Source organism: Mastigoproctus giganteus, chromosome 10, assembly GCF_048544385.1.
Source record: "Mastigoproctus giganteus isolate SK-2022 chromosome 10, ASM4854438v1, whole genome shotgun sequence".
NCBI lineage: Eukaryota > Metazoa > Arthropoda > Arachnida > Uropygi > Thelyphonidae > Mastigoproctus > Mastigoproctus giganteus.
Genome location: NC_143584.1, coordinates 204,319,268 through 204,336,195, shown reverse-complemented (window position 1 = coordinate 204,336,195; position 16,928 = coordinate 204,319,268). Strand labels below are relative to the sequence as shown.

Here is a 16,928-nt window from a genome sequence, read left to right as displayed (position 1 = left end):
GATTGCAAACAGAGCAAATAACCAAAAATTGGAGCCATCTGGAAACATTTTATTTATCATGTAATTAATATAGTATCTTTATCAAATTCAAATATCAAACAAAACTGAGTAAAAGATACTATGCGAATTTACTGACATGCTTAATCGCTGCTGTGAAATTATACATTTATAACCAAAATAATTTCATAGGCCTGAAACATAACAATATAAAATTGTATCAAGAGTGATTATAACAGGAGTTTTAAAAAATTATTAATGTAAAAGGGAAAAATATTGGTCACCTAATTATCCAATAAAATGTAAACTATTATTTTACACAATTATCACCGACCTTCAAAACAATATATCTCAGAAGGAAATGAGTACACTTAAATAAAATTTGCAGAGATATATCAGTTAATACATTAAAAATAAATCATGATCATTTTAATACACTAAGTATAGCAGGTTTCAGTGAAGTAATTCAATATTTGATGTTTGAAAATGATTTATCTCACACAAATGATACAATAAGATCTAGTAAAATGACACAACCTTCTTGATCACTTTTAACTAAATTTCAAATTAAATGCTTTTAAATTTTAGACAACTGAATACTATAAATATCCTTCAATAGTCAGTTACCATTCAACTTGTAAGGTAAAATAAAAATAAGGGGGATAATATCACAGATGGCAAAACAAGCACTAACATTTTGCTGATACTGTTTTTAGTAATCAGCCACTTTCTTTTTTGAGACTGTTCAGAAGTCAGTTATTCAAAGTTTAACATCCTTTAGAAAATAATATATGTCATTTTGTAATGGGGCACTTTTTTTTTAACACTAAAGTTTCAATTCAGAAATGTTTTCATAAAAAAAAAAAAAGCTCTTTTAATCACGATGGCCACATACTGACCAATGTTTCACCATTAATATTAACAAATATGACAAAATCAAAGTTGAAAAGCAAAAAAATTATTGCCATGAGATGCATTAAAAAATAAATAAAATCTACACAAAAAACAATCAAAGAATATGAGAAACAAAATAAGTAAACACCTAAAACACTATTTTCATTAATCAAGATACAAACTATTTAACATGCAGTAATTAATATAAGCAACTATATAAACATAAAAGCCATTAATTCTTTAAAAGTTCAAAAAGACTGCTAAATTCTGTTGTCTGGTTGTGTGTGTGTATGTGTGCACTCATATTAAATATAAAATACAATCTATTAACTCAACTGCTAAAGTTCATTAAAAACGAAATACAAAAATCACCACAGCTCCTTTTCTTATTTAACATTGTTCAAGGAAAAAATTGTGATTTAACAGTGCTTTTTTGTTCGGCACACATGTAGTTGAATTTGTAGTGAATACATATATTTATGCATGAATATAAAGGAACACACACAAACACACACATATATGTGTATACATATATGTGCACATATATATATATATATATGTACAGTGTAGTCCTATAGAAGACTTACCAAACACAGAAACAAAGTTATACAAACAGTTTGATATTAACCTCTGAACACAAGATGAAGGCAATATTCAACTATACTGATCCTTTCTGTATAGTAATATATACAAATATGATATTCTATAACAATGCCACTTGAACTACTGATTACCATTTTGGTTATATATTTTTTTTAATGATTTCATTTTTCTGGATAATTAAATTATGTTTTTGAATGTCATCCTATCACAGGTTACTAGAAGCTACTCAGTATAGAGTAATCATTAAATGAAACTGTACCTTCATTTATATATATCTATATATATATATATATATATATTGCACGTGTGTGTGTATGTGTATATATATTTATAGACACAGTCTTTCTTCACCTTTATGTTTGTAAATTGAATGTTTCTTTATATAATGATTTTTGAATACAAAGTTCTGAAATAAATGTAACTGAATTCTGAATCAACCATAATCCTAATATAGATAATATGGTTAAAGGTATTTATCTTTAATGAGCAATGAAAATAAAGGGATACTTTACTAATGCCAATGTTAAAAGAGTACTTTACAAACACTGGTGACAAATAAAGTTGGTTTCTAAAAAAAAAAAAAAAAAAATTATTTAAAAAAAATGTATTGCACATTTAAGTCACAATTAGCCATCTTTATACTAAGTACTTATTTGAAACTTAGAGGACAATAACAATAACATTTTGACTACAAAAGGCAACATTTTTAAACATAATACAGTTTTTTATAGTAATAACTTCTGAGTAATCAATATCCCAAAATCAACAATTTCCTGTCTTCTACGACTGATCCACATAAAAAAAAAGTAACAACACTCACAGTTTGTAAATAACCAACATAATATTAAATTAGTTCTTTTTTCACTTTTCAATAAATGCTTTGTGAATAATTTGCTAAACATGGTTGAAAGAGAATGGAAGTACAAGGCACTCATTAAGGAACATATCAGTCAAATGGCACTTCAGGGAGCAAAACTTAAACCAATGTTATCGTCCAAAGAAGTTCCCTTTCACATCTGCAGGCTGAATCAAGATCTAGGACAGAAATTAGGTTATGTGTTATATAAATGTCATTTAAAATAATAAATTTCTATATATTAAATTACTTTAATACATCATATATTAAATCACTTTAATACATAATATATTAAATCACTTTAATACATAATATATTAAATTACTTTAATATAAACTATAATGAAAGTATTACAAAATTACCTAACACTATCTATGAACTGTTAGTAACACAATACAAGTTTGATAATTTGGCATCCATGAGACTGCTGCAATGCCAGATTACTGGATGTTTATCTAAAAATACCTAAGAAGTATTCAAGTAATTTTCAGTGTGTCTATATACTATTTATTTTATATTTTATCTGGCTATTATTATATATAATAAAATAGCAAAAAAATTACATAATTAGCATTAGTAAAGGCACAGGCACATGATGCAAGAAAGCAAGCTTATATAGCATCAGCCAAAAAAATCTTTGTTCCATTCACTAATCGTGTTGCCCTTCTCTGCACTCGCTCCAGCAGCTCTACGCAAGGTGTGGCCTAACCATTGACTTATACAAGGGGATAATTACCTCCTTATCCCTGCTAGAAAAATTCCTGTATCTTATCGACAAGACACCATGAGCTACTCTTGCAGACAGTCTGCACTGCTCAGAAAACTTCATATCTGCCTGCCCGCACAATTACCTCAGGTTCTTTTCATTCTCTACCACTGTCAGTGTAGTACCGCACAGTTGATACGTTACTCTGGGGTTACTGCTTCCCATATGCAGTACTTTACATTTTTCAATGTTAAACTTCAGTTGCCACCTCTCAGCCCATCTACTCAACTTTTCTAAATCCTGTTGCAGCAGCATACTGTCATTAGTGTCATTAACAACCCTGCCAACCTTCGTATCGTCTGCAAACTTGGACATTAAGCCTGATATACGATCATCAATAAATACAGAAAACAACAATGGACCCAACACTAAACCCTGAGGGACTCCACTAATAACATTAGTCCACGAAGAGCAGTGTCCATTGATTACCACTCTCTGTCTTCTCCCACTCAACCATCCCTTTATCCATAGCAGCAATCTGCCTCCAATGCCACACTGCTCCAAGTTGTGCAGCATCTTCCATGTGCAACAGTATCAAAAGCCTTTTTAAGATCCAAATATATAATATCAAAGTTATTCCCTGCATCCAGTTCCTTTGTGACCACATCATAGTATCCAATCGAATTGGTCAGACAAGACTTCCCCTTAACAAAACCATGCTTGTCTAGATGATCCTGCAGTGCTTCTTTAACCAGTGCCTCCATTAATTTCCCTGGAACAGAAGTTAAACTAACAGGTATGTAATTACTTGTGTCACCCTTTGATCCTCCTTTGTGAATTGGGAAGCTCTCATAATTATGGCTAAGGGTTTGCTTACTTCCTTTGCTGCCTCCTTTAATATAACTGGATAGATCCCATCCACCCCAGGTGCCTTTCTTATGTTTATCTTCAACAATTTCTCCTCCACTTTGCTCTCAGTTATTACAAAATCATAATTGTAAAGTACAGAGAAAAAATTAATAATGAACCAACCAACCTTCAGTTATTTAAATTAATTTTTTTGCTCTTCTATAACTTCAGCCATAAGATCAAATCTTGGCAGCTGTATACAGTACTTTGGTTCCACTGGAAAATTTTATTGTAGCATTCTGAAGTGGTGTATTTTCCAATGCAAAAATTCATGCTGCAATATGATTCACCAGTGTACCGATAATTAAACTCTGCAAAAGCTAAAGCCTTTAAATTTCTTTACATGATTACCTTTTGTTTTATATGCTAAATTACTCATTACTAGAGTACTGAAACACAAAAAAAAAAAAAAAAAAAAAAAAAAAACCAATATTAAATGAAAAGTATCGGAGTTTCTCTTCAAGTTATAAACACCCAACATGAATGTGTTACATAGAAAAAAGACTTCATATAATACATTCACAACAGTATAATGCTGTTACGAATGCATCACCTTTGAACATATATTTATTCAAGATCACATATAAATGGACAATCAAAATGCAAATGCATTATGTAGACCTAATTCTTCATATAAGAACTGTAGCACTGAGAAATCCTTGAGTTACCCAATACTAATCTTTATCAATTAGTAATTAATTTTGCTCACCAACAGGAAAGAATTATATGACCTTCAAATAAACTTTCCCATGCCATAAATTAATTTGAGAGCACAAAAATACCATAATTAAAAAGCAACTGTTTGTACAGTATGTTACTAATATTTATTTTAAAGTTGTTCTCGGATGATATCATCTTGCACATCATTTAAGTGGAAGGGGACTATATAATATTGTTAGCAGACAGCTGAAATTATTATATTTTCTAAAAAATAAGATGCCAATTATTAGACTTCTACTGTAATATGCATATTCTCTTACCTAACTACTACGGGATACTATCCAATACCACACAATATTAACCAACCACCTTTGTGTTGCATGTCCTTTATGTTGACTCTTATGCATAACTGTGATAAAGTTTCTATTCATTTAATTATATCTGTGTTTCACTTCTGATTCCTCTCCACAATTGAAGGAACATTTTTGGAAATAATATTGTTTTCCACACTGCAACTATTTGTTTTCTCAATAATGAATATATTACTTAAAAAAATTAATGAAATACCATATGATATCAACTTTTTGAAATGATGCCAAAAAAAAAGTATCTGAAAATTCTATAATTTTCAGATACTGTTGATTTAGGGACATAGAAGAGTTATAAAGAGGTTAACTAATGTATAAGTTAGTGCTAGAGCGTCATGTCTATATGTAGCCAACTACTAAGTAGTTGAGAAATGGCATCATTTAACCATCATTTAGCCTTAAATGTATTATGTAATCTTTTAATTACTTGTACACCATCAGGCATCTTCATATTGTAAAGGTATACTTCGCAACTGGGTTGTCATCATTGCAACACCAGGATACCTACCCACCCACCAATGAAGAGCCAACAAGCTCCGAAACGGTGCTGTCTGGGTGGTGGTATCCTCCAAGAATAAGTAAGTAAGAGTAGTCTTCTCCATTGGTAAAGTGCTACTTATTCAAGGTGGTGCAATATCATGGTAGTTCATTTTGAAGGTATTCACAATATGACATATACTTAAATGATGCCATTTCTCAACTACTTAGTATTTGGCTACATACAGACATGATGCTCTAGCACTAACTTATACATTAGTTAACTATTCACAGAATAAACACAACAGCATGCTGGTCTTCAATCCGCCCCCACCCCATGATGATGTGTCACTGTTCAGGATTTTTGCTAATATTGTAGTTGAGAAAATTTCGGTGCCTTCAGATTCTGATCACTGGAACTTTTTTAGATGTGTTGATTTTTTATAAATTTTTATATGTAAAGGGTAGGTCAGTTAGGATTAAGAAGGAAGTTTTTAATCCTAAATATAAACTTAAACTTATATTAAAGGATATAAAGGATTATAAACTTATATTAAGGGATATATTTTGAATAGAATTTCCTTTCTTTGAATGAAGTGTGTTTTCATTTATATCAAATATGCAACATATCTCCAGTCATCCTAAATTATGGTGGTAAATTAGCATTAGCATTAGTAGAGGCATATGATGCAAGAAAGCAAGCTTATTCAGCATCAGCCAAAAAAAAAAAAACAAAAAAAAACACACCACTCCCATTTCACCCCTCCGTTCATTCGAAATACCTGTCCAGTTGAGCCTTAAATTTGTTTAGGCTATCAACTTCAACAACAAGTGATGGGAGTCGGTTCCACCAACCAACCACCTGCTGGCCAAAGGCAAATTTCCGCACATCTATCCGACATCTGTCCTTCCTCAATTTGAATTTATGCCCTCTGAGGTGATTATTCTGAGCAAGATGAAGAATCCCATTGGCATTGAGCATGCTCAAACCATTCAAAGCCTTATACACCTCTATCAGATCACCTCGCCGGTGCCTAGTCTCCAGACTCTGTAATTTGCAAAACTTAAGCCTTTCTTCGTAAGAGCAACCCTTTGTTCCATTCACTAATCTTGTTGCCCTTCTCTGTACCCGTTCCAGCAGCTCTACATCCTTCTTGAAATGAGGTCTCCAGACCTGTATACAGTACTCAAGATGTGGCCTAACCATTGCCTTATACAAGGGAATAATCACCTCCTTATCCCTGCTAGAAAAATTCCTGTATATCATTGACAAGACACCATGAGCTACTCTTGCAGCTCGTCTGCACTGCTCAGAGAACTTCATATCTGCCTGCACAATTACCCCCAGGTCCTTTTCATTCTCCACCACTGTCAGTGTAGTACCGCAGTGTTGATACGTTGCTCTGTGGTTACTGTTTCCCATATGTAGTACTTTACATTTGTCAATGTTAAACTTCATTTGCCACCTCTCAGCCCATCTGTTCAACCTTTCCAGATCCTGTTGCAGCAGCATAGCGTCAGTAGTGTCCTTAACAACCCTGCCAACCTTTGTATCATCTGCAAACTTGGACATTAAACTTGATATACCATCATCAATATCATTCATAAACGCCGAAAACAACAACGGACCCAACACTGAACCCTGAGGAACTCCACTAATAACATTAGTCCACGTTGAGCAGTGTCCATTGATTACCACTCTTTGTCTTCTGCCACTCAACCATCCCCTTATCCATAGCAGCAATTTGCCTCCAATGCCACATGTAGTGAGCTGTTGAGTTTAAGCATAAACAAGCTTTGTTAAATTTATACAACCTATGTTACAATCTTAAATAAATTTGTTTGGTGCTTGAACAAATATTTGTTGATATCCGATTTCCATCTGTATGATCTAATCAGAATAACAAGGTTATTCTGATTTTGAAGAGCACAAATACTTTTGATTGGTATCTCTGATTTTTGACTGATCACCATTTGTTCTCCATTTTTAAAATTGTTGGAAGGTTGATTTTGCCTGCATTATTAAATTAATTTTTCATGAGTGTTGAAATTGCCCATTATGGAGATCACAAGATGTCTTTATGATTTTGAAAGAAGTCACTTTGAACTGTCTATTATGAATGTTCATGAAATCTATAACCATCAGCTTGAATCACTTAACAATGAGATAGGAAGAATGTTATTTCAACACAGTAGCTGAAATCAAATTTTATTTGTTATGAAGAATGGTTTATGTTTTTTTAAGAGCATTTAGAATCAGAATCAGCTTTTGTTGAGGATCAAAATTACAGAAATAAGGATTTCATTTTAATTAAGAATTTACTGTGCTCCAGCAATTCTTTCAAGAAGTTAGTTTTTGTGGAATTTTCTAAGTATTACTTTTACAATACACAGGATGTAATTCCTGAAAGAAGTACATCATTATTTGCTGCTTTGTTTTCAGCTATACTACTACAACAGAACCTCATAGATCTGGCCACTTTTTGAATATTTCTCAGAGAGCAGTCACCCATAAAAGGGCAGAGAGAGAGAGAGAGAGAGAGAGAGAGAGAGAGAGAGAGAGAGAGAGAGAGAGAGAGAGAGAGAGAGAGAGAGAGAGGAATCAAGCTGGCTAGACTTGAAAAAAGTACCACATGTTCCAAATTTATGCAATATGTTCCAGTAATAATTTTCAAACTACAATTTCTTTCTGTTTTACATATTTCTTAGACTTAACATCAGCAAAACTATGAATAGGCTTTTTCCAGTCAGTGGAAGGTCATTAATATACAAGAGAAAAAGAGTAAAAAAAGAACCGAACCTTTGGGGAACTAGCATTAGTGGATAAGTTATAAGACAGAGGACCACCTACCATCACCTGTGGTGAGCAGGTGATGGTAGGTGGATAGCCAATTACAAAAACCAGTTGGCAAACCATAAGACAGAACCCTATTTAAAAGATCTTTATGCCAAACATGATCAAAAGCCTTTGATATGTCAAGAGCAACTGCTTGAGTTTCACCAAACTTTTCCACTGAATTTGTCCATATATGGATAAAATAAGCCAGTATATCACCAGTGGATGAACACTGACTGAATCCACAGTGGCAATCATTGATCAGATAGAAGGTTTCTAGTCAGGAGCTAGCTGTTAATGGATTTCTCCATTACTTTAGAAAGAGTAGAAGTGCAATGGGACGAAAACTGTATGGAAAGGATTTGTTGCCCTTTTTAGGAACTGGGTGGATATGAACGAATTTCAAAGGAGAAGAGAAAACACTGGTGGAATAAGAAAGTGTAAAAAGGCTACACAGAACAGGAGCACAGGTTTTGAGAACAAGTGGAGAAATACCATCAGGAGCACTTTCTTGGTATCAAGAATGTTCAAAATTCTTTTGATATCCTTTTGATGGAGGACCACAGGAGGCATTGAATAGAGAGTAATGGGAATGGTAGGGAGTGGTTTACCAAAATCATCAATATGCAAGTTAGAAGAAAAAGAAAAAGAAAAAAAAAAAAAAAACTAGCAAGTCAGCTTTCTCTTTAGCTGAGGTGGCAATAGAACCATCTGGTTTTGACAGAGGCAGGAATAGAGATGAGAAAAAGTTGCAGCCAATAGCTTTAGCAAGAGACCAGAATGCCTGACTATCATTTTGACAAGAAGCAAGTTTTCCACTCTTAGTCTTCAAAATCTAGTTTGGACTGATTAATAACTGTTTTACAATTGTTGTGAGCTTTGGTGTAGGCAGAAAATGAACCCTGAGATTTGGATTCAAGCCAATTGCGATATGCAACGTTCTTATCTTGAATAGCCTTAGCACATTTATTGGGAAACCAAAGTTTAGGTAAAGAAAGAGATTTTAAGGTGGTGTGTGGAATAAAATATTTTATCCCTACATGAATAATTTCACTGACATAATCTGAGCAAATGCTGACATCAGAAAATTTAAAACAGTAACCCAACCAAGGAAAAGAAGAAAAGAAATCTCACAGATTATCCCATTTTGCATTCTTGCAATGCCATTTTGGCATTATAGTACCATTTTTTCATGGTTAAGGTAAAAAAAATAACATGTGAATTAAAAGTAACACAAATACTAAAACTTCAAGACAACTAATAAACAAAACAACTAACAACTCAATTCACAAATATTTGCCTAACCTAGGAGTAGATAGGTGAGGAAACAGTTAATTTTTTCAGAATTTTCATGAAAATATATAGTGATGTCAGTTTTGCAAAAATTATTCAAATTTACCCATCATTTTACTTATCAACAGGCATACTTACCTTCACTCTATGAAAAAAAAGAAAATGTGCTATAACTTGGAAGGAACATTTTTGGACCTGTGTGCATATGAACTTTCCTCATCCCTATGCTCTGTAGAAAATGTCAAAATTTGACAAAAGTTTTCAAAAACACCCTATATATACTATTAAACTCTTGCACCACAGTTACCATATTTTACCATGCAAAAGCAATTGTTAACTGACAGAAGTACTACCTGCTGATATCACAACTATTCATTTAACATTTATGGAGCTATAATTTCTCCTCACAATTAATAACAGTGATAAAATATATTTTGTACAAAAATGTCTGCATGCCAAGAATCTCCATCCCCATTGGCTCTCAAATCTTTCAGGAGTGAATTACTAAATATTTGTGAGACTTCACGGGAATCAATTTTCTGCAAGGAGTAGATTCTATACAGCAAGTTTCTTTGTGAAATTTATAAAAATGAAAACCACATACATAAGTGTTTTAAAATATTAACTTGTTCTTGTTTTGATTGGATGCCTAAAATTAAATCAATTTCATCAATTTATATAAAGCTGTGTCTAAATATTACTTGAAAAAATGGATTAAGATAGCAGCACCTACTGGAAGATCAAGACTAATTCATAGATAAATGGACATGTTATTTGAAATGTACTTGAAACAACCTTGAAAACATAAAAATACTTACATACCCTGGAAAAGTCAACCCATGTAAAACATATATACATGTATCCAGAAAGGGTTAACTTCTCACTGTTTACAGATTAGCAGTTTTTCTGACATCTTTGGAAATGCAATCTCTTTGAATGGGGAAGTCCAATGGTGTTTATATATTAAATCTATGAATAGCACTTATGATTAAAGACTATTGCAAATTATGAAATTTATGAATAACTTTTATGATTAAATGGTATCATAGCCTATGAAATTTATTAATGACATTATTATTAAATAATAATTCATAAACTGGGATTAAACAATCCCTACAATAACATTTATATAATAAGGAAAGGCACTTTGAAATTATAAATGTCATTTCTGATGACATGTCAAAGGATCAGGAGTTTTATAATAAGATGATTAGAGATGAGCATAAATGACTACAGTTTACATAAATATTCTAACAGTATTCTTGAAAAATATGAAAAACTTCCTTTCGAACTGTATCCTGATTTTAATTGGCAACTTAATTTTAAGTTACTAACATTCAACATACTGTACATGCTTCTGCACTTACCTCACTAAGTATGGACCACCGATCACTTTCACTATGTATATATAACCTCAAAACTTTGACAGGACCTACAGTGGAACTAACATTTCCTTCTGCAACACCTCCTGGCTCTTTAAACTGTCCTACTATTAAAAACCCATCTTTGGTCCTTGGGTATGGAATATCTTTTGAATATGAAATGGGTAATACTTCTACTGTTGTATTAAAAAATTTATCTTCTGGATGTTCAGCATTACCACTCCTGAATAAATATCTAAATACATATAAAATACATCTGTATTAGTGCATCAAAAATATATTTTGTGTGTTTCAATTACTTGATATTTGTTTTTGATTATTATTATTATTATTATTATTTTACTATAAAAGAGATAACATGGCCACTGCATCAATATAACAATAAACGCTTAATCAGCAGCAGATATCTGTTGCAAGAGTCCATGTGTGTGAGGAGTTTTAAAAGTTATATCACAGGAAAAAATGAAGCAATCTGAAATAAATCAACTTTTATTTCTAGATTGCTTCATCAATAAGTCAATTCTAAATGATGCAAAGTTCTCTCATCTTTTTTAGATCCTCTGTGCATAACTCACTGTTATGGTACTCTAACCACTCCTTGCCTGCATGAATTCCAGCATTATTTGTCCAAAGTATTACTCTCTCAAATAGTTTTTGGAGTGCAGGAAACAGGTACCAAATCTGGTGAACAGTATAGGTTGGTAGGTAATAAAATCACTGATTGTCTCCTTGGTTACCAGAGCCTTGAGGTGGCAAATGTCATAGAGGAAAAGGATCCGTTTTGTGAAGTTCCCCACATGTAGCTTTAACTATTTGTGAAATTTCAGTAACAAGGAAAAATAACATTTAACTGTAAAGGATTTACACTTTCTTTGAAACAAAATATCAATGAATGCCATCTGTTTTTTGCCCCTTTAAAATTTCTTGTAGTAAAGGGAACTTTTATGATGCCACTCACTTCTGGTCTGCATTTAAATCTTTTGATGTCAATTTTGCTGATTTTTTTCTAGATAATAGTCTTCCTAGATAATATGGACTCATTCACAGTATAAGCCTAGTGTATTTGTTCATATATTAACTCAATCCAACAATATTTTTGAATCAGGCCACAAACAGCAATGTTTTCTGCAGTTAATCATGGGTTGCCTGGATGTGAGTTCAACTTTAACTTTAGTGACTCCATGATCCTCTTAAGAATTCAGCAAGTAATTCTTGATGGTACAATATGATGGACATTCACTGTATAATGCTTCCATCCAATTCTCACAGATCTGTTTCCCAAAAAGAGTCCTTTCAAAAAAGTCATTTCATTAGTGCACAGCTCTCTTTTGTGAAATTACTAGTTTTGGTGGACTAGCATTTTAACCTAAAAAAATAATAAATAATAAGTTATAGATATTACTCTAAAAGCTAGTAATGTTTTAGAAAGATGGAAAAGAAGATTGTGACAAATACTCCAAAAAAGGAAGAGATTAGAAATAAATTTTACTTATTCAAAAATGAAAGGAAGCAGACAATGATATGCTACTCTACAAATGTATTAGAGTACTGGACATCCCAACTTGTGAGTTCCTCCATCAAATCTAAGCACCTTTCATTAAGTAATCTGCACAGCTTCAGTCTTGTCCCTGATGCTTTATTATGGGAAAGTAGACAATATCAGAAACAGATATATCAGTCTGCAATGGAGTTATGAATGGCAATGGTAGCTGAAGGGAATTACTAGACATAATTTAGTCTGACAAATTCAGTTCAACACTGGATAAGAATTTATATACTTTCATGACACAATACTGGGCAATATATAAAGTATATAATAAAAGAAAGGATTTTATTTATTTGAGTTATTTAGGATAAGGGCAAAAATTTTAACTTCAGTCAACTGGGATGGAATGTATAAGGGGAAGTACAGTTGAACTATATACACCAATGAGCCAAAACATTATGACCACCTAAATAATATGATGTTGGTCCTCCACGTGCAGCCAAAACAGCTCGTACCCAGCAAGGCACGGATGCTACAAGATTTCTAAATGTGTCTTGTGGTATCTGGTACCAACACGTAACCAGCAGATCCTTTTAACTCCTGGGACCCCCGTTGAGACGCCGCAGATCAGAGTTGCTGTTCCAACACAAGCCACAGATACTCAATGGGATTGATGTCTGGAGAATTTGGAAGTCAGGGCAATACCTGGAAGTCTTTCTCATGTTCCGCGAACCAGTCTTGAACAATCCGGGCGGTGTGGCATGCAGCATTATCCTGCTGAAGGACGGTACCGCCAGATGGGAAGACTGTTGCCATGAAAGGGCATACCTGGTCAACAATGACGTTTAGGTAGGTGGTAGATGTCAGAGTGCCTGGCACATGGATGACTGGACCCAGGGTATTCCAGCAGAACATCACCCAAAGCATGACACTGGCGGCACCGGCTTGTTTTCGTCCCATGGTGCATCCAGGCACCATGGGACGACGCACACATACCCAGCCATCCACATGGTGCAACAGGAACGTGATTCATCACACCAGATGACCTTCTTCCAATCACTCAAGATTCAGTTTCAATGCTCACGTGCTCATTGTAGGTGCTGTTGACAGTAAACTGTGGTTAGCATGGGCACTCAGAGTGGCCTGCGGCTACAGAGCCCCATTTTTAGCAGGGTTCGATGTACTGTGTGTTGTGACACACTACTCCCGTCACCAGCGAGTTGCACCACAGTCGCCCTTCTGTTGCCACGTACCATCTGGGTGAGCCTTTGCTCACCTCGAGCATCGATGAGCCACAGTCATCCAACACCTTGCCAGCAGTTTGTGGGTTTCCCCTCCTCAGACCACTTTCGGTAGGTACTAACCACGGCTGACTGTGAGCACCCCACCAGCTGTGCCGTTTCAGATATGCTCTGACCCAGTCGTCTGGCCATTACAATTTGGCCTTTGTCAAACTAGCTTAAATCTGCTGCCTTTCCCATCTAAAGAACAAGAATAACACTGATTAAAAGAGCTCAGTATCAGGTGTTTTTTAAACCATATCCCAATCCGCTGGTCATAATGTTTTGGCTCATCGGTGTAATACTTGAGACATTTGCCACTGAAGCCACTAATGTTTTCATTCCATTAAGGGTAAGGCAGCAGTAATGGCGCCTCCGTAGCCAGGTGGGCAGGAGCAGCAGTGCGTAGCACACGCTTCTTGATTAGACCAGGGTTCGAGCCCGTGCCCACCAAATACGGAGGATGCAGAAAGGTCAGGGAATGACCACCGCATATCCCCGGAGCAATATGGCCTTAGTTGCTAATGCTCCTAAAAACCAGATAACAAACAAACAAGGCAGCAGTACGATATGGTATTTTGAAATTACAATACGATAATTTTTTCAAAGCACAGTATTAAAGTATGATACTTTTTTCAAATCTTTTCCATACAGTTTTAGAAAAATTTCATAGGACTGCTTCATTGTGCTCTTGCACAAGGTCTATGACAATCGATGAATAACAAAGGTATTGTGTCATGGTCAACATTGGATTTAAGTAATATGGGATGCTGGTGCACATGTTTTAATAGTGCCCTAAAAATGGAAATTGCACTGGTGTGGAGTCTGCTATGACATTGCAGCTCTGAAGAAACTGCTTGTGCAAGCCACTTGTTAAAATTTTGGGATTATCTGAGCCAAGTGCTAAAAAAAATGTGCTTGATAAAAATTTAACAGACTATTTTAACCATGGATGACCCTTAGCTGAAATTCTTCTTAAGTGAGCTCCTTGTTAACAAACTGGCAGCACAACCTTGAATGCACTCATTATAATCACATGGCTGCTAACTTTTGACTTTTGAAAAGCTGGAGATTGGGTAACTGTAATCAGGAGGAAAACATTTTTTGGCCAAAGCAGGCACAAAACGGGAAAGTTTTTTGAAAAAAGGAGGAAAATAGATTTTTCAGGAAATGGAGTTAGCATTAGCATTAGCATTAGTAGAGGCATTTGATGCAAGAAAGCAAGCTTATGCAGCATCAGCCAAAAAAAAAAAAAAGAAAAAAAAAAAAAAAAAAAGTAACATAAATAAATAAAAATAACCACTTCCACTTCACCCCTCTGTTCGTTCGAAATACCTGTCCAGCTGAGCCTTAAACTTATTTAGGCTATCAACTTCCACGACAAGGGATGGAAGTCTGTTCCACCCACCAACCACCCGCTGGCTAAAGGCAAATTTCCGCACATCTATCCTACATCTGTCTTTCCTCAATTTGAATTTATGCCCTCTCAGGTGATTTTTCTGAGCTAGAGGAAGAATCCCATCAGCATTGAGCATGCTCAAACCATTCAAGGCTTTGTACACCTCTATCAGATCACCCCGCTGGTGCCTAGTTTCCAGACACTGTAATTTGCAAAACTTAAGCCTTTCTTCGTAAGAGAACCCCTTTGTCCCATTCACCAATCTAGTTGCCCTTCTCTGTACTCGTTCCAGCAGCTCTACATCCTTCCTGAAATGAGGCCTCCAGGCCTGTATACAGTACTCTAGGTGTGGCCTGACCATTGCCTTATACAAGGGAATAATCACCTCCTTATCCCTGCTAGAAAAATTCCTATATATCATTGACAATACACCATGAGCTACTCTTGCAGCTCGTCTGCACTGCTCAGAGAACTTCATATCTGCCTGCACCACCACCCCCAGGTCCCTTTCATTCTCTACCACTGTCAGTGTAGTACCACAGAGTTGATACGTTGCTCTGGGGTTGCTGTTTCCCATATGTAGTACTTTACATTTGTCAATGTTAAACTTCATTTGCCACCTCGAAGCCCATCTGCTCAACCTTTCCAAATCCTGTTGCAGCAGCATAGTGTCAGTAGTGTCCTTGACAACCCTGCCAACCTTCGTATCGTCTGCAAACTTGGACATTAAGCCTGATATACCATCATCAATATCATTTATAAATACAGAAAACAATAAAGGCCCCAATACTGAACCCTGAGGGACTCCACTAATAACATTAGTCCACGATGAGCAGTGTCCATTGATTACCACTCTCTGTCTTCTCCCCCTCAACCACCCCTTTATCCATAGCAGCAACTTGCCTCCAATGCCACACTGCTCCAATTTGTGCAGCAGTCTTCCATGTGCAACAGTATCAAAAGCCTTTCTAAGATCCAAGTATATAATATCAAAGTTATTCCCTGCATCCAGTTCTTTTGTGACTGCATCATAGTATCCAATCAAATTGGTCAGGCAAGACTTCCCCTTAACAAAACCATGCTGTGTCCTAGCTATAACTGAAGTATTGTCTAGATGATCCTGCAGTGCTTCTTTCACCAGTGCCTCCATTAATTTTCCGGGAACAGAAGTTAAACTCACAGGTCTATAATTACTTGTGTCAGCCTTTGATCCCCCTTTGTGAATTGGGGTCACATTTGCACATCTCCAGTCAATGGGTACCTCCCCTGAGTCCAAGGAAGCTCTCATAATTATGGCTAAGGGTTTGCTTACCTCCTTTGCTGCCTCCTTTAATATAACTGGATAGATCCCATCCACCCCAGGTGCCTTTCTTGTGTTTATCTTCAACAATTTCTCCTCCACTTTGCTCTCAGTTATTACAAGATTCTCTAGCTTACTGCTAGAGTTGAATACACCTCTGGCATTCCCCTCGCTGAATAACTCCTCATGTGTGAATGTCGATGCAAAATATTCATTTAGTTTGTTAGCTACCCGAGCAGGGTCATCAACAGTTGACCCATCGATCTCAAGTGGACCAATCTGATTCATCCCCTTCCTTCTAGAGTTTACATAAGTAAAGAACTCTTTGCTGTTTTTCTTCGCATCCCTTGCCAAGGATCTCTCGTAATCTGCCTTCGCCTGCCTAACCTCCTTTGTAACTTGGTTACAGATCAACTTGTATCTATCATAGGCGTCCGTGTCACGTGTTAATTTGTATGTATCCCATGCATTTTTCTTCTCTG

General features: G+C 35.2%; 1 protein-coding gene across 1 annotated transcript in view; it reads right to left on the bottom strand.

Annotated features, from left to right (window-relative positions):
• Positions 1 to 2,403: 2,403 nt before the first annotated feature.
• LOC150079798 (alpha-1,3-mannosyl-glycoprotein 4-beta-N-acetylglucosaminyltransferase B-like) overlaps positions 2,404 to 16,928 on the bottom strand; it is a 186,539-nt gene continuing 172,014 nt past the window's right edge. The window contains 2 exon segments of the mRNA XM_090382259.1: positions 2,404 to 2,529; positions 10,967 to 11,216. Of these exon segments, the coding sequence (XP_090238385.1) occupies positions 2,482 to 2,529; positions 10,967 to 11,216 (298 nt within the window). The 3' untranslated portion in view covers positions 2,404 to 2,481.